The following is a 22,477-nucleotide window of genomic DNA, read 5'->3' as shown; positions in this document are numbered from 1 at the left end:
ATTTCAGGGATTTTTTCCCTGTCACTAGTGACCTCATAGTATATAGTAATGCATGGAAACTTTTGGATTGTTCCAAGAGAGCTTAAAAAACACTAAAAAAGGAAAAACTATCTTTCCGTTGGCTCCCTGAGCCCTTCCAGAAGAAAGAGGCCTGTCTGTTTGAAACAAGTGAAAGATAATCTGCGTGTGTGTGAGTAATAGCTGGAGTGAGCGGGCCTGGCTTGGGTTGCGCGAGCTTCCCGTATTGAGTGGATTAGCCGAGCGGGGTCCGGGGGGGGGCTTCGGGCTCTCAGATTTACAGCCCGCCCCGGGGCACCCCCGCGGCCGGGCGGGGAGGCAGGAGGATGCCGCGAGCAGGAAGCGAGCTGGCACATAAATCAGGGGAGCCTCGCTCGCCGCGGGAGCAGGGGGGGATTTGGAGGGAGGCGAGGATCTCTCCTGCGCCGGGTAAACAAGCTACTGGAAAAATATTATTATACTTTTACTGCTAGGAAAAACTACCTGGATTGTTTTCTTACTACCGGGAGCTGTTCCAGGCATTAGGAAATCGTGCTGATAGGGGAGGCTTGGCCCGGCCAGCGTCTGCACAGCCACGCGGACCCGCGGAGGCTCGGCACCTGGCTCCAGCCCCAGACCCCCGTGCTGGGGCCCTTCCCCTCCCCGGGGGGCTGCAGGAGGGGCCCCCGGGTCGAGCCCTGACCCTGCGCCCCGGGGCAGGGCCAGGTCTCAGCGCTGTGGGCTCCTGGGGGGCGTCCCAAGAGGTTTTAGGGTGCCTCTGCCTCCCCGGGGATGTGTGAGCTGGGGAAGGGGCTGGTGGGGAGCCCCGGGGGGGCAAAGGGATTTCACCTTTCCGTGCCCTGGAGGAAAGCCAGGCTGTGGCTTCGCCCCCGGCACGGTCCCAGCCTGGGGCCGGGGTGAGCGGCCGTGCCCCCGCAGCCCCCCGGCATGTCCCTGCTCTGCTCCTCGCAGCCCTCAACCTGCTCCTGAAGGACCCCGTCCCCGCCGTCCGCATGAAGGTGGCAGAGACGCTGGGCCGCCTCGTCAGGATCCTGTGAGCCCCGGCTCCACCGCAGCAATATTTTGGGGCGCCCTCCTCGCCGCGGGCACTGCCCCCACGTCTTCCCCCATCGGGCACGCGCCCGGGGCCCCGCTCGCGCCCTCCTCCGCGGCAGCTCCATCGTCTTCCTCCGCTCTCCGCAGCCCACGGGAGCCCGCCGGGCCCAGTGCCTCCACCGCTCCCCCTCAGGGCCTGGCTCAGCCGTGGGCCCCCCCAGCACCCAAAGGACACCAGGGACGGGACGAGGCTCCGGGGAGGGGGTCCTGGGGGGCAGCTCCCCTTCTGCGCAGCCGGGATGGAGCCCGAGCCCTCCCCTGCCTCCCCCCCCCATCCTTCTCTGCTGCTCCCCGATGCTGTAGGCAGGGCCCTGCCTCCCCCCAGGGCCCCATTCGATGAATGTCACTGTCCTCTCACCACTCGTGTACATAAACTTATTTTTAAATAAAGCTCTTCGCTCCTCAAGGCTCTGGGAGTCATTGCAGGGTGAAGGTTGGTCCGGCTGCCCCCCCCCCCACTGCTGCCTGGCTCGTTAATTGGGACATTAATGAGATCAGAGGGGTAGGAGCCCCCTGGGTAATGCCTTGGAGGATGTGCTCGAGCCCTGTCCTTGTGGCAGCGTTCCTCCTGAGCACCCAGAGGTGCCCCCTGTGCTGTGCTCGCAGCGTCAGGGTGAGCCCCGCTGTCAGTAGGGCTCAGAGTGAACAAGGCAGAGCTGGGCAGAGCTGCTGGGACAGGCAGCGGGGCTCCGGGCCCTGCCCTGCAGGGCTGGGGGCTTATTTGGGGGGCCCCTTCCTTACTCTGGGCTTGGCAGGGCTCAGCAGCACTTCGGGGCTCAGGTGCTGTGTGTGTAATTGCACATCTCCCTGGCCTGCCCCCCCCGCCCCCTTTTCTCCTCCTCTTCCCCTCAGGCTTTGTGTGCCTGGAGGGGCTGTGCCAGCCTTTTTTGGGGACAGGACAGGGATCTGACCTTTTTCCACTTGTTCCTGCTCCAGTCCCAGCCCTCCCTTGCCTGGCTCTGGCTGTGGCAGGAGAGAAATTGGGGAGGGGGGAGGGGGGGGAGTCCCCCTGCAGGGGCTGTGGGGCTCTGCCCTCCCCCCAGACACGGGTGCGTGGTGGCTGCAGCCCCCCGGGATGGGGCGCGGTGGCATCCCCAAATTGGGATCCTTGCATCAGGCTCAGCTCCAGCCCAGGGCCCCTCTCTGGGACAATCCCCGGTGCTGTGGGTCCCTGCTGTGGGGGTCCCGGGGGCTGTGCAGGCAGCCCCCCCCCCCATCAGCGTGGGCCGTGGAGGTTCCCGTCCGGTTTCCCCGGCCCCGCACGGCGCGGAGAGCCGGCGGCCGTGGCCGTCCTGGCACGGTCCCAGCGCTGAGCTCATGCAGGGGATGAGCTCACGGTGGCTGCGGGACCGCAGGGTGCAGAGGGCAGCACGTGGGGGCTCCTCCGCTGGGACCGCTGGGGGGGGCAGCCCCCAGGATGGGGAGAGGTTTGGGGGGACCCCACGGGGGCTGGCTGCTCGCCGTGTCCCTGCGCTGGGGGTCTGGGGCTGCGCTGTGGGGTGAAGGGAGTTGGGGGCACGATGGCACCCCTGGTGCACGCAGCCCCTGATGTGGCCCAGGTGCTGTTGGGTCCCCGGGGACTGCAGTGCCAGGACGGGCAGGGACAGCGAACACCACAAGAGCTCCAGGGAAGGCCGGAGGGCACCGTGCTGGGTGCGGGGGGCAGCAGCACCGAGCAGGTTTTGGGGTGGCCGCCTGTCCCCATGGCCAGCCCAGACCGAGCCAGCAATGCAGGACAACGTGAGGCAGGTCTGTACCCAAAAATGTTTAATAATAAAGCTCCCCCCACCCCCCAGGAGTCTGTGTGCAGGAGCAGGGCTGCCGTTCCCAGCAGAGCGCGGTGTCCACAGCCGCAGGGTGGGGGGCACGGGGTGGGGGGCACGGGGTGGGGGCACGCTGGCAGCACACAGCAGCTACGTGTAAAGCCGGACGGTGCCGTCGGCGCCGGAGGAGAAGACCCAAGGCTGCGTGGGGTGGAAGAGCACATCGAGGACGCCCAGGTCCAACGTCAGCGCGTGGCCCTTCAGCACCTTGACGGGCACCAGCAGCGGGTTCTGCAGCAGGTCGCTGTGGGGGGAGAGGGGTCAGCGCGGGGCTCTGCCTCCCTCCCGCCACCCCACCCCGGGGTACCCCCGGAGTCACCCCACAAATGCTGCACGCCCCCTCCCCGTCCCCAAACCCGAGGCGTGGGGCAGCCCAGCACCCCCTGCCCCGCAGCCCTGCGCTGCCCTGGGGCTGTGGGAGGACAGGGGAACAGACCCCAAAACCCCAGGACTCCCCCACGCACTTGTAGACCATGCCGTGGCACACGATGACCGTCCCATCGTCCGAGCCCGAGGCGAAGAGCGGGTAGTGCTTGTGGAAGGCCACGCTCCTCAGCGCTTTCTTGTGGTGCCTGCAGAGAGGGGGTGCCGTCAGGGCAAGGGGAGGGTGCGGGTTGCAGCCCCATGCGTGGCCAAGCTCCACAGACCCCCCCCTGAGCTGTGCTGGGCACGGCCAGACGCACGGAAGAAATGAGGGGGGTCTGGGGCAGCCCCGAGCCCAGCACCCAGGGGTGCAGGCAGGTTACGGGGGGACCCCACGTGTGGGCAGCCCCCCGCAGGGCTGGGGCTCACCGCAGCAGCTGGTAGGGCCTGGTGGAGAGGTCCAGGTCGAACCAGGCCAGCTTGCTGTCGTAGCTACCACAGATGATGTTGTCACCTGTGAGAGAAAGGGGAGACATTGTGGGGGTCACCAGCGAGCCCCACCAGCACCCAGAGTCCTTCCCGCACCCCAATCAGCCTGGGGCTGCTCTCCCGTACCTCCGGGGTGGATGGCCATGCTGGACACCCACTTGCAGTTCGCCATCAGCTTCTTGGTGAGCTCCTGCTTGAGCAGGTTGTAGACGCGGACGTAGCGCTGGGTGGCCACGAAGAAGTAGGGCCGGATGGGGTGGAAGAGCACGCACTGCACCAGCCCCTTGCTCTTGCGGAAGGGGTTCTGGCTCCAGCGCTTGCTGGTCTGGTGGATCAGCACCTGCATGCTGCTGTTGTCAGACACCACGGTGGCGAAGTAGTCGCCCTTGCCGTGCCAGGTCACCTGCTTGAGAGCCTGCGGGGAGCGGGGTGGGAGATGCTCACGGGTCAGGCCCATCAATGGGGCTGCTGCCCACCCCCCTACGGCCCCTGCCCACCTCCCCACGGCCCCCCTGGCCCTGCCTTGCTGTGCTGCACGGTCAGCCGGATGCCTTTGCTGTGCTCCTCGACGGTGGCCGTGAGCCACTGCACGGGCTGCACCCGCTCCTCCTCGGGCGGCGTGTAGGACTCCAGCACCTGGTCGGTGGCCCCGTAGAGCAGCTTGTCCCCGAGGCAGGGGTTCACCAGCAGCACCGACTGCTCCCTGTGGCGTGGGAAGAGTGCAGGAGGGGTCAGGGCACTGCCGAGGGGAGGAAAACCCTCTGCATGGTCACGGCACGGCCCCGGCACAGGGCCAGGGCTGTGGGGAGGGTGGTGGAGGAGGCTGTGAGCCCCCAGGCCCTTCTGTGGGGCAGCAAGGAGCTCCGGGCCAGGACTCCAACCACCCCCGGCTCCTGCTGGGGCACTCACACACAGACGGCCACCAGGCAGACGGTGGGGTTGGGGTTCCAGGCGATGCTCTTCACCACGCCGCCCACGGGGAGCGTCTTCATGCAGCGAGCCGTGCACACCTCCCAGAACCGCACCGTGCAGTCATCGGAGCCTGCGGGACACCACGGGGGGGTGCCGGGTCAGGCACGGCTCCCCCAGGGGACCCCCACGCTGCCACGGCTTGGCTCGGGGGGCCGGGACACATCCCCAAGCCAGCCTTCGGGGAGGAGCCCTGGCAGCGGCAGGAGGGAGGCTGCGGTGCCCCCGCGATTCCCCGGCAGCTCCGGCACCACGAAGGCAAGACGTGACCGGGGGCTGCTGCGGAGGGAACAGGCCCCCTCCCCGCTCCCCCAGCACCGCGGCTCTGCCCGTGGTCCCCTCCTGACGCGCGCAGCTCCCGGCGCAGCTGCTGTGCTGGCAGCACGCCTGGCTGGGCTCGGCACGGCTCAGCACGGCTCGGCACGGCTCGGCACGGCTCGGCACGGCGCGGTGTGGCCCCCGGGCAGGCTGTTCCGTGGGCAGTGGTGGCAGGAGCAGGTAGCGGCGGCGTGCCGTGTCCCCGCAGGTCGGGTTATTTTTAACGCCTGATCTCAGCCACTTTCCCAGCCCGGGGCCAGGAATTCCACGTTGTGCAACCGACCGACACCGCGGCCACCGGGAGCTGGCAGCCTGGAAACTCCAGCGCTATAAAAAGCACATGTGCCTTTGTGGGCTGTTAAAACTGCCATCTGCTCTCAATCTCCAGCCTCCGGCCGGCCGCGCAGGGCTCCGCCGTTCACTCCTCTCCCTCCAGCCTCACTTTCTCCACTGCGGAGCGGGAGGGACGCGGGCTCCAGGGTGGGGTCCCCGAGAGCGGCTGGAAAAACCCACGGAGCCTTCAGGACGCGCGCTGCTGGCCCGGGAAGCTCGGGGATGCTCCGGCCTCGTGCCCAGGCTCCCCACCCCAATCCAGCACCAGCAGAGCGGGGTGTGCTGGCTCCCCGTGGCTGGCAGCTCTGGGGAGCCCCAGCCTACACGTGCCCCGAGCCCTGCGCTGTTACGGGGCATAACTGGGACCTGCTCCTGCACTGGGGCTGGGTACTGGTGCCTGGTGTGTCTGGGATGCCCCAGCCCGGGCAGGGAATCCTTACCTGATGCCAGCCACTGCCCGCTGGGAGAGATGCTGAGGCAGCGCACCAGGCTGGTGTGCCCACGGTAGACCTGGGGAGGGAGACAGGAGGTGGGCGAGGGCCCCACGCGGCCACACGGCACCTCTGAGGGACCTCCCGGGCACCCAGGCGACCCCTCCCCAGCTGCAGACTGATTTACCAGCGCCTGGGTGGTGGGGAAGGGCTGCAGGTCCCGTGGCTTCGGCAGCTTGGGGATCAGGTCCTCCGGGTCCACGTTGACCTGAGGGAGAGGCACCCCGTGAGACACGGCCCCATGGCACCAGGGATGGCAGACACGGGGGCTGCTGAGGGCTTGGGGCCAGCAGGGGATCACAGCCCAGCACCCTACAAGCCCTGCTCTGTCCCAGCTCTGCTCCTGCAGGGGCTGCTGTGGGTAGGTGAGGGGCTTTAGGGGCAGCCCCACAGCACTGCAGCTCCTGCTCCCGGCTGGGTGGCAACGGGACAGGCACAGGAGCGTGCCGAGGCCACTGCTGGGACACCTTGTGGGGGGGTTGTTGGGGTCTGAGAGGTTCTCACCCTCATTTTCCTCTGGCGCGGGCAGAGGTAGAGGTCCAGGCAGCGCTCGAAGCGCTCCTGGATGAAGCGTGGGTAGGCAGGCACTGCCCGCAGGCAGCGGTACTGCTGCGGCACGAAGTTCAGCTTCCTCTCGGCCGGCTCCTGCTGCTCCCAGGCCAGCTTCTGCCAGGGGAAGGCGAGGCCGGGTCAGCAGCGTGGGGACGGGCGCTCCACGGCCCCCGATGCTGCCCCAGCCCCGGCGCTATCCCAACCCCAGCCAAGCACGAAGCGTCCCCTGGCTGGTGCCCCACTGCCCCACGAGACACCACGATCCCCCCCGCCACCCCAGCACCTCTCTCTCCATCTCCAGCAGAGCCCCTCTGTTCCCAGTTGGGTTTTGCTGTTTGGTTTTCCTGTTTTGTTTTGTTTTTTTCTGGGCTGAGTGTGTGCCAGGACGCACCCCGCACCAGGACCCCCAGTGTCCCTCTCTGCCCTGACCATGCTCAATTTTCATCCTGGTGCCCCAGCACTCCCGGCTGCCCTCCCTCAGCACACCCCTCCCGGGGTCCCAACGCACCCACAGCTCCCCACGTGCCCCCAACCCTTTCCTCCATATCTCCCGGCCCCCCCTTACCTCCTCCTCGCTGAGCAGGTACTCGGGCGGGGGGTTGTAGGACTCCTCGTGCCCCGGCAGCTTCATCTTGGGGGCTGGCACGTGCATCTTGTGCCGGCCCAGGATGGAATTGGGATCCTCGTGGGCCCAGAGGTCGTAGTACGTAGGTGTGTCCTCCTTGGGCTTGCGGGGCTTGATCCAGCCCATCTTGATGGCGTGGACCAGCTTGGAGACCTGCGGGGCGGGCACGGGTCAGCTCCAGGAGCCCCGGGGCTCCACATGCTTGAGGAAGGGGGTGTGGGATGGGAGGATGCAAACCAGTGCCCCCGAGCACTTGGCAGGGGTGGATATGGTGTGAGAGGATACAGTGTGGGTGGATACGGTGGGGATAGGACACGTCTGGGACAGGAGAGCGACCGCAGCCACCGCCCCCAGCGCTGCTCAGGGCACGGGGCACGCAGAGCTCGGCCACCAGACCTCTCACCTTCTCCTTCTCGATGAGGGAGGGGATGAAGCTCCGCTTGTCCGCCGGGCGGTTGGTCACCGGGTGGATCATCACCTCGTGGGTGAAGAAGTCGACGGCCGGCTGGGGAGACACGGGGAACGCGTGGCTGCAGCATGCGGGACGGGCCCCCGCGCCGGGCACCGCGAGCACGGAGCGCGTGCCGCAACCTCACCTCGTAGGGGTCGAAGTGGACGTCCCCAAACTGCCCCTTCTGCAGCCGCTGCACCAGCTCCACCTGCTCGTCCGTCAGCTTGATGTCTGCGCCCGTCATCTTGTCCTGCACCGTGCGCCTGCGGGGAACGCGACACGGTGACAGCGCCCGTCCCCCGGGGGGGCTACGAGCCCGAGCACCTCGAAGCCCCCTCCCCGTGCCCGCTCACCAGTAGTCGGGGTTCTCCATCTTCTCCAGGAACTTGTCCAGCTCGTCCTTGTTGCGGATGGGCTTGTAGATCTTCCTGCCCTCCAGGTCGTAGCCGATGTGCGGGAAGTCCTCGTACCACTCCATGGGGATGTTGCCCACCGTGTTGCGGATGTCCTGGGGAGGGGGCACGGAGGCAGCGTGAGGGCAGGGCAGGGGGCACCCGCTTCAAGGTGTGCCGGGGGGGCAAGGAGGGAGGGCAGGATGAGCCCCTTGCCTCCCCCTCGGCCTCCCGGTCCGTGTGAGGGCACCGAGGAGCAGCAGTGGGGGTCGGGTAAGTGCTCTGCTCCCAAACACCCCCACGAGCATCTCCCACCCAAGCAGCGCCCAGAGCTGTGCCAGGATGGAGCTTGGGCTTCCTTCCTCCATCCCAAGGAAAACCCCACCTCGCACGATGCCCCCACACCCTGCTGGTGGCCGTGGCAGCACAGGAGCGGGGCTGGGGGTAGAAGGAACTGGGAACTGGGGCTGGGGGAGGCCGGGAGGGCAGTGACCGAGCCCCAGAACTGCAGCAGGACGAGGGGCACCGGCCGGAGAGCCCCGCGGTGCCCTGCCCGGAGCTGCGCTTCATTATGGGACGTGCAGCGCTTGGGATGACGGATGCAGGCGTCGAGGCCAGCACCTCCCGGGCTCGTTTACCGCTGCGGGGTTTAAAAAGCTGCCTCGGGGTGCTGCGTTGGCTGCAGCCCGGCCTCAGGCTGCGGGCAGGGGCTGCGGGCGGTCAGCGGCGCGGCTGAGCGCATTCCTGCGTCCGATCCCGCAGACAGCAGGATCGCCTCACATTTTCCGACGGCCGGGGCCAGGCCAGCTCCCCCTGCACACGCACGCACCCGGCCGCTGCCGTTCCTGGCTGCCTGCAGCGGGAGCAGGCGGCTGCCCCCCGCGCACCGGGGGCTTCGCTCCTCCCGGCCCCTCTCCGGCCTCCGGGGTCCGCACGTGGCCGTGGGTCCCCATCGCCAGCCCCCATGGGGACACGGCCACAAGGATGAGCTGGCACCGAGCACCCACAGCAGACCCTGGGAGGGCTCCGTGCAGCCATACGAGGGCAGGATGAGGCCCCCCCGGCACCAGACCCGCTCCTCACCTGCCCCAGCCGCGTCCTCCCCTTCGGGGCTCGTGGGGTCGGGCGCGGAGCGAGGTCCCCCGGCCTCTCCGCAGCAGCCCTCGCGTTACAAAACGCAGAGACCCCGTCCCCAATTACAAACACACAGGGAGGAGGTGTGAAGGTGACCTGTGCCCCCCCACACCCCGCAGTCAGGGGTCACCCTCACCCCGCGGCACCATCTGGTCCCCATAAACACTTGCAAGCTGCACGGAGCCTCCACGGAAAGGCGCCAGGAGCCCCGAGAAGGCAGAGCCGGCGGGAGCCCCCCGGGCCACAGCGGACCCATCCATCACTCTCCGAGCACACGTCAGCGCAGGATGTGCACGGCCCCGAGGGGAACAGGCCAGGAACTTCCCCATCCACATCGGGGACACGGCCGGGACCGTGGGGCTTCCCAGATTAACCCAGCAGAGCCCCGGTGTCTGGGCTCCCCTGGGGCACCGCTCGCTGCTGGTGCGGACACACGGACACTGGGACACCGGCTCTGGGAGCCTCAAAGCACGGTCAGCCGCAGGAAAGGTGCTCTCCAAGAGTCCTCAGGGTGCTCCAGGCTCTGCAGCCACCTGCCCGTGGGTGTCCCCACGCTCGGTCACGGCTCAGTCGGGTGCAGAAGTCCCAAACCGGCAGCAGGAAGGTTGGGGACGTTCCCGCAGCGCCGCACACGTGGCACTGAGCCGGGCAGGGGCTCCCCAGGACGGCACAAACGGGGCAGGGGACGCAGCAGCCCCAGTGATGCCGCCTGCAGGCACTGATCCCGGAGCCGTGGTGGCTCTGCTGGGGCTGTGCAGCTCTAGGTGCATTTGAGAGCAGAGTGAGAGGGGGCACTAAAGGGTCTGCGACCCACAAGGACCAACAGGTAGCCGGGTGCAGGGGCAGGGATGCAGATTCCCCCTGCGGGCTCCTCCTCTCCTCCACGCGCATCCTCTCCACCTCCGCCTGCCCAGGGAACGCCGTGCAGGCGAGCTGCAGTGGTGCAGTGGGCGTAGGAGCAGGGGTCGGGTTTTTACCCGAGCTGCTGCCGTGCCTGGAGCCTGGAAGCCCAGACTGGGCGTCTCTTCCCGAAGGCCAGCTCCAGCTCCGCCAGGAGCTGCGGACTTGACGCAGGAATCCCTGGGCGAAGCTCTTGCCAGGAGGACAAACAGGATCACATCAGGCCTGGAACATTTTCCCCTCCAACACGAGCCCCAGGGTCCCGTGTCTGCGCAGGCAGAGCTGGCCCCGACGGCTGCCAGGGCGCGTGGTGCCGAACCTGGCGCTGCCCCGGGTGGCACTGCCCGGGCTGCGCCTCCGGCACGGCTTGGACAAGAGGGGCTCAGCACCTCCAGGACACCCCACGGGCTCTCCCCGAGCTCTGTGCCTGGCACAGACACCCCAGGGACCGTGGGGAGGCCCAGCGCGGTGCCCCCAGCTCTGGCTGTCCTCCAGCAGGACCCCAAATCCCATGAGAACCCTGAGAGGAGCAGACCCCGAGTGCCAACGGTGCCACAAAACCCCGCAGGGACGCACAGCGCCCGGGCTGCCCCTCGGGGCCGATCCGCCGGAGCGTGCTCCACGTCCCCCCAAGCCCTGCGGCGGGGAGGGAAGGCGAAAATTCCTTCTAGCCAGAGCTTCCAGCGGTGCGGAGCAGCCCGGTAGCCGCGGCCCCGTCCCTCCCCCTCGCTCCCCTCCCACCCACCCGCTGCCTCCCGTGTCGTTAACACATCGCCTCCGGCGAGCCGCGTCCCCGCGAGCGAGCGCGGGGGAGTCTGGAGCCCCGGCGCGAGGGACTGCCGTCACTCAGCCTCACGTCTGGAAGTTGTTCTTGGATGGGCCCTGGGCATTCCTAGACGCACATTCCTGGCAGCTGGAGAGCGTCGTAGGAAAGATTCTTTTCTTGAAAATATCCGGTCCACGTGGAGGAGAGAAAGGGGACGGGGCAAGCGCAGCCATCAGCCCCGTCGCGCCCTCCGTGCCCCGGGGCTGCAGGCAGGTGCTGGTGGGCTGGGGGCTGTGGGGGGCACAGAAGAGCCCCCGTGCCCCATGGGTGGCCACGACCCAGCACCCAGCAGGGTTGGAGGCTGCTCTGCACCCAAACGGGCTGCCCACGGGGTCCTCGGGGGTCCGGCACAAGCACAGGACCCCTCTGCAGGCTCGGGGGGCTGCAGGAGAGGGGCACCCCAAGGACCCCCTCCTGTACGAGCTGTGGGGCTGCTGAGGGGAGCTGGGCAGCGTCCTGGGGGCTGGCAGACTGGGGAGGGCTTAGGAAAAGCCCGGCTGCCCCCAGCCCGGTGCCAGGGTCCGGGGAGCAGAGGGGAGGCTGCGGGCGCTGGGGGCGTCATGGGGTGGATGGGCCAAACTCCCCGGTAACCAAATTGTGGCAGGGGCTGGGGGGCAGCGGGGGGGTTCAGGCCCCTCGGCTGTGCCGTGCAGCCGCGGATTCCCTGGGAGAAGGCGCCTGCACCTCGCTCTGCCGGCCGGCCAGCGCGGGGACGCGGTGCCCAAAGTGGGACATGACGGGAGCTGCGGGAAGCCAGGAGCAGCAGCACCAAAAACCTCCGAGTATTTAAACCCGGGACCTTGGGCCAGCCTCAGGGCTGGTGCTCTGGCCACGGCCCAGCACCGAGCGTCACCTGCAGACAGGGCTGCTGCCGCCCTGCGTGGGCTGGAGGGCTGCAGCCTCGCCTCCCCCCTTCTTCTCCTCCCCTCATTCCTCCTCCTCCTTCCCCTCCTCCTGCCCGGAGCTGGGCCGGGGATACGGACGTGCTTCTCACCAGGAAGGACAGCGCAGGGAGAGAGCCGGGGGACTGCGCTTGGATGGAAGGTGCTGGAGAAAAGCGGGCTCGTTAGCAGAGCTAAACGAAAGCAGATGCCTACAGGAGCCCGGGCTTCCAAAGCACACACGGGGAGCGCGCGGCGCCGTGGAAGGGGATGACAGTGGCTGGGATTCCAGGAGCTGCTGGGGCCGCTGATGAGCTGTGGCTGCAGGCTGCAAAGGTGCAAAACTCCGCTCGGGGTGACAAGGCCCCGTGGGGGGCTGCTCCGTCCCCGCTGTCCCCGGGGGCTGTGGAGCTGTCGGGGATTTCCCGTCCCCTCCTCGCTCACCGCAGGTGTCCCCGCGTTGCGCAGCGCCGCAAGGTGACAGCGCCCGGGGGCACCCGTCCTGCTGCAGCCCCCCGGTGTGTCCCCCATCAGGGATGGGTGGCGGAGGTGTCCCCAGGTCCCTGCTGTGACCACGGGTCCCCGGGGGCCGTGCTGCCCTGAGAGCAGCACCTGAAGGGGGCCGGGGCCGAGCAGCACAGCTCCAGGCTGCCCGGCACGGCCCCACACGGGAGCAGGACAGCGGTGCCACGTGGGGACAGCGGTGCCACGTGGGGACAGTGAGGTGTGCCAGCCACAAGCACCGTGCCCCACACTCTCCCAGTCCAATTTACGAGGTTATGGAGCTCCTTACCAACCCACGGGCACAGCACAGCCGACCCAGGCTGGGTGCGGGATCCCAGCAGCCTTGCGGCACCTCCGTGTCCCCAAACCCGCGATCTGTGCCGTAAAATCAAGCGGCTCCGGGGCTGCACCAACCCTGCCCAAATCCAGCACTGAGCCAAGAGCCCCGCGGAGCACAAACCGGAGGCTGGGGGTCCCCCAAGCCCCCACGCTCACCGTCAAGCACCGGAGAGCCCTGGGTTCCTTTGGTCACGGTTTGGGGAGCCCGGGCTGCCCCACGGGGGTGGCAGGCGATGCCTGGCCCTGCTCGATGCCCCTCTGCGTGCCCCCAGGGGCTGGGGGAGCTGTTGGCGTGTACGGGACGAGTGCAGGAGGGGAGCAGGGGCAGGGTGCAAGGTCCAGGTGAAGCAGGTGCTGGTGTCAGTGGGATCAGCAGGGCCCGTGAGGTTATGGGGACAGGACCGGGCACCACGCCTGGATGTGTCTGCATGGCCCAGAGGGGGCTGGAGATGGCTGGGGGGGCAACGAGAGCTGCCAGCTGTGCCAGGAGGGAGCTGCTGCCTCCCCGGGGTGGTGCTGGCAGCCCCTGCAGGGTTAATCCCCCCCCCAGCCCCATTAGCAGCGGCAGGATGGATTTAGCCGGGCTGCGGGGAAGGGGGGGCGAGCCCTGGGGTGGGCTCTACCTGCAGGGACTGATCCTGACCCGCAGCCCCCCCAAGTCCGGCCACCTCCCGGGCACGGCACCTCCTGCACCCCACCGATGTGGGGCTCAGCACCCCCCACGCAGGGTCCCTGGGACCCCCCGGGGGGGGACCCGCGCCCAGCAGCACCGTGCCCACCCACAGCCCCACAGCCCCCCCGTGCTGGGCCAGCAGGTGAACGGCAACAAGTGCTTCGAGCCGGCTGCCGGGGGGGGGCTGCATCCACCCCCCATCCACGGGCAGGACCCCACGGAGCCCGGAAGGGTTGAGCCCCCCCCGGGACGGGCCAGGACGGGCTGGGGGTGAGCTCAGGTAGGCGTGAGCCTGCGGCTGGGAGCGAGCGGGGCTGCTGCACGGAGGAGGGGCCTGGCTGACCACTGCTGCTGCTATAAAACTCCCCGCTCCTGCCACGCTCGGCGCCTTAAGATGCACATGTGTCGGCGGGGGAAGCGGCAGCGCTGCCTGTGAGCAGCCCTCAGCCCGTGGCGCGCGGCGAGCGCTGGCGGGGAGCCGGGATTCGGGGCCCCCCCCTCTACCCCTCTTCTTTGCCGCGGCGCCTCCCAGCCCGAGCCCTACCCGGGGCCCCCCCGAGCCGAGAGCCGGGGCCGCAGCATGCGCCAGCGGAGCTGAGGCCGCCCGCAGCAGGAGGAGGTCGGCGGCGGTCCCCAGGAGGCTCCCCGGTGCCCCTCGCCGCGCGCGCGGCCCACCATGTCCTTCGCCATGCTGCGCTCGGCCCCCAGCCGCTACCTGTACCCCGAGATCAGCATGCTGTCGGAGGACGAGGAGAACGGCAGCGAGAGCTCGGGCTCGGACGAGAAGCCCTACCACCTGGACGCCGACGGCTACGGGCTGAAGGCCGGCAAGCGGAGGAGCGGCAAGAAGCCCGGCCGGCTCAGCAGGGAGCCCCGGCAGCGGCACACGGCCAACGCGCGGGAGCGTGACCGCACCAACAGCGTCAACACCGCCTTCACCGCCCTCCGCACGCTCATCCCCACCGAGCCGGCCGACAGGAAGCTCTCCAAGATCGAGACCTTGAGACTGGCCTCCAGCTACATCTCCCACCTGGGGAACGTGCTGCTGGTGGGGGAGGCGTGCGGGGACGGGCAGCCCTGCCACACCACCCCGGCCTTCTACCACCACGGCGGCGGCAGCCCCCCCGCGCGCGACACCGAGAACTCCCAGCCCAAACAGATCTGCACTTTCTGCCTCAGCAACCAGAGGAAGCTGGTGAGTGGCCGCGGGGCGTTCGGCCCGAGGGGGGGTTTTAGGGAACGCCGGGGGAGCCGTGAGGGAGAGGGGGACGGGATGGATCCGGGAGCTGCGTCGGAGAGCGCGCCGGAGCCCGTCAGCGAGCCCGAAAGCCAGGCACGGCAAACACGGTGCCTCCCTCTGGCACCTCCAGGTTGGCACCCGAGCTCCAGGAGCTGCCTCTGAATGCTGCGTGCTGAAAGGCGAAGGGATGGGAGATGGGGAAAGCCTCTGTGGGTGAGATTTTAGGAGCTGGGAATCAGAGGCACAGGGGAAAGAAGTGAGCCAGGGACGTCGGCACCTCTGCTCCGGCGGAGCGCAGGCAGCATGCGCAGAGGCGAAGCGACGTGGTGGTGGGGCTGGCCGTGGCTCTCAGCCCCTCAGTGCCGGTGGCCAGAGCCCTGCGTCCACTGCCAGTGCAGGGCCTGGGTCCTGGGGGCTGTGCCGGGTGCCCAGGGGGGTCACAGGGATGTGGGGAGCAGCACCGAGCACCCCAGAGGGACGAGCACTCAGGAACCAGCTCGCCACGGGCACCGGGGGGTCTCTCCGGGTGAGAGGGAGCCGTAGGGCCCCGGCCAGCCCCGTTCCCCAGGGGCTCCTCCACTTCCCCGTGCCCTTAGGGACACGTTGTGCCCCCGGTGCCCCCGCGGGCAGTGTGGCCTCGTGCCAGGATCAACCCCAAGCACAGGCTGCCAGCCTGGCACCAGCGTGGCCACAGGGGCCGCGGTGGGCAGGGAGCGAGGGGTGGGCGCAGCCCTGCTCAGCTCGGGGCTCTCCGTGCTCACAAAACCCACGGGGAGAGGGTCTCGGGAAGCAGGGGGGGGCAGAGATTGCGCTGAGCCCTCGGTGCTGGGCTTTAAAAACCTCTCGGCCTCCAGCACGTCGCAGAGGGTCTCTGGCAGGGCAGAGGTGAAGGCGAGCGGGGGAGCCGAGGCAGAGGCGGGGGCCTGGCCGGCCGAGCCGTGCATGCACGCTCCGTCTGAACCCGCTTAACCCCAGTGAGTAACGTCCCGAGCAGGGAGACGTCTTTGCGGAGGATTCAAGGCTCATTAAGCGTGAAGCAGTGGCGGTGGAACCAGCCACGAGCAGGCTCCAGCAGCTCGAGTGTTTCAGAGCAGGAAAACCCCAAACCCCGTTAATCCTCCTCGCGCGTCCTTTCCAACTCACCCGAGCGGGAGATTGACCCGGGACCCGCAGGCAGCAGGGAAGGCCACGAGGAGCCCTGATCCCTGCCAGGATTTACACTGACAGCCCTTGGGCCATCCCAGAGGAGCAGATGAGCTCTTCCCTCTTGGGCCAGGGGCACCTCGCGCTTCCCCTGCCCTTGGCTGTCCCGAGCATCCACCTCTTGCCACGGGGAGGTCGCAACCCGCGGGCTGCGCGGTGCCCTCGATGAGCAGCAGGAGCTGCAGGTGGGGAAGCTCCTGCAGGGCCAAAATGCCAAAATTCCCCACCGCCAGCTCCAATCCTGCTCGGAAACCTCCGGTACCAGCTCCAAAGACCGAGCACCCTCCGTCTCTCTCGCTGCCGTTGCCACTTTGGCACCAGCTCCTGTAAATCCCCAAAGCTGCCGCTTCTGCACCCGCTCTTGGCACAGGCTCCCGTGCGGGGGCAAACCCCAGGGCTGCTCCGTGCCAAGGTGCAGGGGAAGGACAAAGCAGTGCAGAAACCCCGAGCCCGTGTGGCTGCCTCCTTTCTGGGTGACCCTCCCCGAGAGCAGGCGCCCAGGGGACGAGATCCTTCGGTTTGGGTTCGAATCGGGCAGGTTTGGGGACTGCACGGGCCCTGCCTACGCATTCAGCCTGCGCTTGAGGTGTTCCAGGCAGGTAACGACTCGACGGGTTTTATTGTGTGCTAAAGGAATAAAACAAACCGTCTTTTATCAGGAAGGCACTCTGACAAACGGCGAGGAAATGAAAGCCATCTCCTCTGGAGCTGCGAACACGGCGCAGCTGCACCTCCCAGCCCCTCGCCCCGGCTCTCTGCAGCCGCCGGCCCCTCGGGGGATGTCAGCCCCCCGTGGCACCACTTGCACCCAAACCCGTGCCAGCACCCATGGGTGCCAGCTCCGGCCTTTCATCCAGCACCCACACCTTGGTGTGAGGGAGCTCCGGCACCCGCTGCTCCAAGCCCCTGCCCTTATGGGGCCGGGTGCCCGGGTCCGAGCTCCCCGTCCATGCCCCCCCAGCAGCGCTCCCTTTTCCACCCTCCCTTGTGCTTACGTGTACGGGTGCCGCCTCAACCAGCGCGACCGCACGCCACGGAGTCTGCCTGGCTCTGGCTCTCCAGTTTGCCACAGAAAAGGCTTTTTAGGGCAACCTTCTCGTGGGGTGCCCTTCATGGGGCTCCAAAACAAGTCCCGCCGTGCTACCGCCCTGCGGAGCCCCTCTGCCACCAGTTGTCCCTAAATGCTTGGAGACCACCGTGCCGTGCCGTGCCATGCCATGCCATGCTGTCCTCCCCAAGCCAGCCAGCAGTGGCAGACACCTTGGCACACACCATGCTGTTTCATCTGACTCACCACCGCGTCCTCCTCCCCAAAAGACCCCGCGCCTGCCCGACTCCCAGCCCTCCCCACTGCCCTGTGCCATCCCTGTCCCGAGCCTGCAGGAGCCCTGTGGTGAGGGGTGCCAGGACGGGGGCTCGGGTGGGATTCTGGGGCTGCTGTGGCACCCCGAGGGACACGGGGGCAGGACGCTTTCCGTGGCAGGACGCTTTCTGCAGGCTCCTCTGCGCTGGGTCTTTGCCTCGTCCCAGTCTTGCCGGCAGCGCGGCGCCGCGGCGGGCACGGGGCTTGCCTGGATTCACGCTGCGTGACTCAGCCCAGCCTCCTGCCCTGGCATCCTGACGCCTTCCCTCAGGGATTTTTCCCTGCCTGGCCGAAACCACCGCCATCTCCCTGGAGAGAGCCTCCCCAAAAAATGCGCAGGGCTGCGCTGCTGGCCGGAGAACGGCCGGGCTCTGCTGAGGGGCTGCCCAGGAGGGCAGCTGCTGGGCTTTGGGCCAGTCCCGGCCCTAACCAAAAGGCCAAAACCCGCGTGGGGTTGGGGCTGTGCAGGTCAGGGTGCGAGCAGGAGGGAGGCGAAGCCGTTCTGGTAGGGGCAGCGCGTCTGCCACGTGTGCGTGGTGCTGCAGGACCGAGCGCAGGCAGGTGGCGGGGACGGAGGGGACGGTCCCTCATCGCCAGGGACCTGTGACCCTGCGAGCAGGGGTCCTGGCTCCCCTCACGAGGACGGTGTGATGCGTGAGAGCTGGATCCTCACCACCCAGCCCCTGGGCTTCTCCTTGGGGTCATCTGGGGGTGCTGTCCCCTCCGGGACACGCGGCGCTGGGGGGGAACCGTGGCTGCGTCTCCTCCAGCGAGTGCCTCGGGTGGAGGGGTGGATGGACACAGCCACGGTGTGGGGCAGCCCGGGCTGGGGGGAGGACCAGAGCCAGTCCAGCATAAAAAAAAACACGTCCAAGCACGGCCTCCTGCTCAAAAAAGTTGAGGAACGAGGCCCCTCGCGGCGCTCTGCGTGCCCGCAGCCCTCGCAAGCGCACGGCCCCGCTGCCTGCGTGGCGCGGAGCTGTCACCGCGGGGACCGAGGGGCAGGAGAACGTGGGGACGGGGCACGGGGCAGAGCTGCACGGCTCCCCCAGCTCAGTGCCAGCACTGCAGGCTGCTAAAGGAACGAGGGATGTGCCCAGCATCGGCCACGCTGCTAAAGGAACGAGGGACACGTACCCAGCATCGGCCACGCTGACTCCTGGAGCGGGAGCACGCATTGGCAAGGGAGCAAAGTGGGGAGGGGGCACTGAGAGCAGTGACTGGGACTGGCCCCAAGCGCCCCAAAGGGGCCACGGGGCTCAGGATGAGCCTGACCCAGGACAGCTGAGCCTCCCTGATCCCGCTGGAGCGGGGACATGGTGGTGCTCGTGGCACTGCCCTGCCAGCCTGCAGGCCTGTCCCTCGTCCCCCTGCGCCGGGGGTGTCTGGAGCACCGGGAACGGGAGGACCGGGGGTCTTCCTCTGTCTCAGGACAGGACCTCAAGAAGCACGAGGCCGGGGGGCTGCCTGCAGGGACCCCGGGGACTGGTGAGGGGCCCTGCCAGCATGGCCGGCGTCGCCGCGCCCAGCGGCACAGCTGAGGCCAGCAGAGGCCGGAGGCCAAGCCCCGGGGAGGCAGCGCGGAGGAGCGCAGGAGCTCGGCGGCACCGGGGGGGCGAGGACACCGGGGGACCAGGACACATCCCAGGGGGTTTGCGAAGCAGAGCGTGGGTGAGCGGCTGCGACCTGCCAAAATGCTGAGACCCAGGTCACCGCTGGCTGTACCGCTCCGGCCCCTGAGCTGTGGGTTCGTGACTCAGCTCCTGGTGAGGGATTCGCAGCCTGAGTCAGGGCTGGGATGGGGACGGAGGGAGCGAGGTGATGGCTCTGGGCAGAGCCTGCTGACCCCGCAGCCCCTGCCTGACATCGCTGCTGTGGTAAAACCCCTCCTGCAGCTCCCTGCTCTGTGCTGAGCGAGGATTTGGGGCGGTGAGGATGGGCAGAGCCCAGCCACGCGCCGGGTGCCACCGGGACACCAACCCGGCTGCGCCCTGGGTCCGCGCCCAGCGCCCCGTGTGCTCAGGGCAGCGCTTCCAGAGCCCGGGGCAGAGCCCAGCGCCGTGCCCCGCTCCCCCCACGGTATCTACGAGATGGGCCGGCTCCGCAGCCCTGTAATTTACTGTTCCTGCTGCACTTAATGGCAGCGGAAAGGCAAGGTGATAGGGGAAAAAATATGAGGCGGGATTTTCCGAATCCCCATTTCCTCTCCAGACAGCACAAGAACTCCTGGGGCCTGAACATCTGGGAAATTTAATTTTACCATTTCTGAGCTGAACTCCCCTTCCCCTCCCCTCCCCACCCCCGGTAACAAAGGAAGAGTCAGAGCAGGGGCCGCACGTGCAGCCAGGGGGGGGAGGCTGCACCGCCGACACACCGCGGGGCCGGCCCCGGGCACGGCCTCGGCACGGAGAGGGGCACGGCCACAGGTCCCGGGCCCCCAGACCCCGGTGGCCACGAGTCCTGGCAAACTGGAGACGGGAAGCACCGGCCCTGCCTGCGCCCACCTGCCCGGGTGGTGCCGGTGGCTCTGTGCGCGGGGGCAGTGGCAGCGCTGGGGGCGGTTTGTGGTGGGGTTGGTGGTGCTGGTGGTGATAGTGGTGGTGATACTGGTGGTGCTGGTGGTGGCAGTGGTGATACTGGTGTTGGTGGTGGTGGTTGGTGCTGATGGTGGTGATAGAGGTGGTGGTGGTGGTCCAGGTGGTGCTGGTTTGTGCTGTGGTGGCAGTGATGGTGCTGGTGGTACCAGTGGTACTGGTACCAGTGGTTGTACTGGTGGAACTGGTGGTGCTGTGGGGCTGCTCTGGTGCTGGGGAGGCTCACGGCCCGGCCGCCACCGCGGGGCTGCCCGGGAGGACTGCTGCAAGCAGCAAATTTGCTGCAGGCTGTGGATGGTGACACCGGGATGGGGACGGGGACGGGTTGGTGCTTTCGACACCTCGGCAGAGCCGCTCCTGGTCCCGGGTGCAGGGCTTGGGACCGGAGCCCTGCGCCAGGCGCCGCTCCCTGCAGCTTGGTGAGGGCAGGGGCTTCCATCCTGGGGGGATTTGGGGGGCGAGCAGGAGCAGGGCGGCAGAGCTCGGTGTCCCCGGGGTGCCGGCAGCAGTGGGGGCACCTGCGGGAGCAGGGTCCCCCCCCAAGGCTCCCGGGACACGTGGGGGGTGACAATTCGGAAGAGCCGGTGCGGAGCTGCCGCCGGCCTCTGCTGCCAGGCACCGGCACGGGGGGGAGCGAGAGGCTCCCGGCCGCCGCCAGCGCTGGCAAAGCTCCCGGCCCCAGGTGTGTTTTCTTAACTCGGCCTTCCCCCCCCCAAATCTCTGCAGAGTAAAGACCGAGACAGGAAGACGGCGATTCGGAGCTAGATGATGATCCCACCCCCCCCCCCACCCCCAACCTCTTCAGGAAGGACGACACGACACGGAGGAGCAGAAGGAGGAAGGATGGAAAAGCCACAGACACAAAACCACAGCCACGGACACTACTCCCGCCTTCACCCTGCTGCCGGGGACGGCCGCACGGCGTCACCCAAGGGACCTCGCCCCGACCCGACGCTGCCGGAGGGGTGGCCGCGGGGGCGGCAGGACTCGGCGGGGCCGGAGCAGCGCCGGCCGCGGGGACCCCCCCGGCGCTCCCTGGACCAGGGGTCCCGGCCCCAGCCCCCTGCGGGTGCCCGGGAGGCTGCTCCCGGGGGAGCCGGTGCCTGGACGTGCCCGCCCCGCTCGGATGGAGCAGCTCCGGGGGGAAGCCGCCGCCGCCGGGACCGTCCCGCTCCCCTCGTCCCCTCCAGCTTTGAGCCACGCCATCCCCTGAACTCTGAGTGCTGGGGTGCTGCATTTGTTGAGTTTAATCAATACATGCTGGTGTTTCATGTCATTGATATGATAATATAAAGCCTGAGCAGCTCGTATAATTAAAAGTGAGTACGGTTCAGCCCGCGGGCAGCAGCCTCCTTCCTTCCAGACCCCAATTTCGCCCTCACCGTGCTCGCCCGCTCTGGCTGCAAGCGACGGAGCCGCACTCGAGCTCCGTTCCCCCGATTCCCGCAGGGGGGCCCGGGGCGAGCACCGACCCCCCGTGCCACGCCGGAGCCCAGCTGGAGGAGCAGGTAAAAGGCAGGGGCTCTGCAAACCAGATGCTGCAGCTGAGCCGGGCTTCCTGGGGAAATAAATTACAGGCGGCGCAGCGAGCTCAGCGCCGGGCTGCGCTCCCCCAGGCAGGGCTTGCTCGGAGATTTGATGGGCCCCTGGCTGCGGGGCAATGAAATGCCCTGCATTTCCCTCCTCACGTCACCAAAGCGGAGGCCCGAGGCTATAAAGAGTGCAGGATGGAGCCAGGCTGAGCCCCTGCTGGGGGCTGAGCCCGGTGCCTGCGGGTCTGGGGTGCGGGGCCCCCGCGGGACGAGGCTTGGAGCAACGCCGGAGGCGCGGGCGAACCCCTGAGACCGGGGTGGGGATGGGGGGGGATGGAGGAGGGGGTGTGTGGAGGAGCCCCAGGGATTTGGGGGTGCTGGATACCCAGCAGAAAGAGCACGGCCATCACCGTGGTCCTCCTTTCATGCGTGGAGAGAATCCTAAAGGAAACGCAGCCCGGGACACCCCTGGTGAGCACCGAGCCCAGCCCCGGAGCTGCAGGGCGCTGTGTGGCACCTCCTGGAGGGGACAGGCAGGGACAGGGCAGGCAGGGACGGTGAGGGGAGCACCAGGAGCCCAACGGGTGTCCTGTCCTGGCACCCAGCTCCTCCCTGCCACAGCAGCTCCGCAGGGAATGGGACACGGGACGCACGGAGCCGTGCCCCCACCGAGCCATGCGAGGGGACGTCCCCCAGCCAGGCTCAGGGCAGGCAAGGGCTGTCCCGAGGACCACGAGGTTAAAAAGGCTCCCTGGCCCCTCTGCTTGGCCATGGGAAGTGCTGAGGTCGGAGCAGCTTGGCCCAGCCTCAGCCCCAGAGTTATAGGGCCGCGGGCAGAGGCTGCTCCGTGCCATGTCCAGAGGCCCCGAGTGGCTCGGGTGCAGGGCCACGGGCTGGGTGCGTCTGGTGCTGCCCTCGCGGGGAGCCAGGCTGTTGAGGGGGCTCGGTGTGAGGATTTGGGAGCACTCTGCTCTGCACAGAGGGAAGTTTTGTGTTTTTAATTTCGGTGTTAGTGGTCTCAGAGCTGGAGAAAGGGGTTTGGGAAGCCGCCCTGCCTCTCTCGGCAGGAGCAGTGACGGACGCTTTCAGAGCGCGCTCCGGAGGCGCTGGGGAGGGAGGAGAGCTGCAGGGGAGCCCGTTCGAGCCCTGCCGCTGAGGTCGCAGCACTCAGCACGGAGATGAAGCTTTGCTGATCGCAGGGGACGCTGCCAACCCGTCCCCACACACACCACGGCTGCGGCGGTGGCGCAGGGACAGGGTCCCCGAGCACCCCAACCCCGGGCACGGCAGCGCCGCTCACCTTGGTGTGCGCCTGGCAGGATGGTGCCGGGTGCCTGCCCACACCAGCACCAACAAGGTGCAGAAGGCT

The 22,477-nt window shown here is 68.2% G+C and overlaps 3 protein-coding genes across 7 annotated transcripts in view; 2 read left to right on the top strand and 1 right to left on the bottom strand.

Annotated features, from left to right (window-relative positions):
- MROH1 (maestro heat like repeat family member 1) overlaps window positions 1-1,519 on the top strand; it is a 43,143-nt gene extending 41,624 nt beyond the window's left edge. For all 5 annotated transcript variants that reach the window (XM_084508564.1, XM_084508563.1, XM_084508565.1 and 2 more), the window contains one exon: window positions 970-1,519. In XM_084508564.1, coding sequence (XP_084364690.1) covers window positions 970-1,055 — 86 coding nt within the window. In that variant the 3' untranslated portion in view covers window positions 1,056-1,519. The remainder of the gene's footprint in view (window positions 1-969) is intronic.
- Window positions 1,520-2,865: 1,346 nt separating this feature from the next.
- The window catches only part of BOP1 (BOP1 ribosomal biogenesis factor), a 40,218-nt gene continuing 20,606 nt past the window's right edge, over window positions 2,866-22,477 (bottom strand). Inside the window, exons 4-16 of the mRNA XM_084508554.1 lie at window positions 7,881-8,035; window positions 7,673-7,790; window positions 7,480-7,581; window positions 7,017-7,229; window positions 6,404-6,565; window positions 6,027-6,107; window positions 5,849-5,918; window positions 4,698-4,830; window positions 4,311-4,491; window positions 3,915-4,203; window positions 3,729-3,813; window positions 3,401-3,508; window positions 2,866-3,180 (exon numbers count right to left, since the gene is read on the bottom strand). Coding sequence (XP_084364680.1) covers window positions 3,027-3,180; window positions 3,401-3,508; window positions 3,729-3,813; window positions 3,915-4,203; window positions 4,311-4,491; window positions 4,698-4,830; window positions 5,849-5,918; window positions 6,027-6,107; window positions 6,404-6,565; window positions 7,017-7,229; window positions 7,480-7,581; window positions 7,673-7,790; window positions 7,881-8,035 — 1,851 coding nt within the window. The 3' untranslated portion in view covers window positions 2,866-3,026. The remainder of the gene's footprint in view (window positions 3,181-3,400; window positions 3,509-3,728; window positions 3,814-3,914; window positions 4,204-4,310; window positions 4,492-4,697; window positions 4,831-5,848; window positions 5,919-6,026; window positions 6,108-6,403; window positions 6,566-7,016; window positions 7,230-7,479; window positions 7,582-7,672; window positions 7,791-7,880; window positions 8,036-22,477) is intronic.
- SCX (scleraxis bHLH transcription factor) lies at window positions 13,640-20,523 on the top strand. The gene is made up of 2 exons (XM_084508558.1): window positions 13,640-14,371; window positions 20,303-20,523. The coding sequence occupies exons 1-2, from the start codon at window positions 13,853-13,855 to the stop codon at window positions 20,339-20,341; spliced, it is 558 nt and encodes a 185-aa protein (XP_084364684.1). The 5' UTR covers window positions 13,640-13,852; the 3' UTR covers window positions 20,342-20,523.

This window comes from Aythya ferina (assembly GCF_964211825.1).
Source record: "Aythya ferina genome assembly, chromosome: 2".
NCBI lineage: Eukaryota > Metazoa > Chordata > Aves > Anseriformes > Anatidae > Aythya > Aythya ferina.
The sequence above is the reverse complement of the archived record's forward strand: the minus strand, read 5'-3'. Positions and strand labels throughout refer to the sequence as shown.

Coding starts and splice junctions, on each gene's coding strand:
- SCX (XM_084508558.1), top strand. CDS start 13,853: ATGTCCTTCGCCATGCTGCGCTCGGCCCCCAGCCGCTACCTGTACCCC. Junction 14,372..20,302: donor TCAGCAACCAGAGGAAGCTG/GTGAGTGGCCGC, acceptor AAATCTCTGCAG/AGTAAAGACCGAGACAGGAA.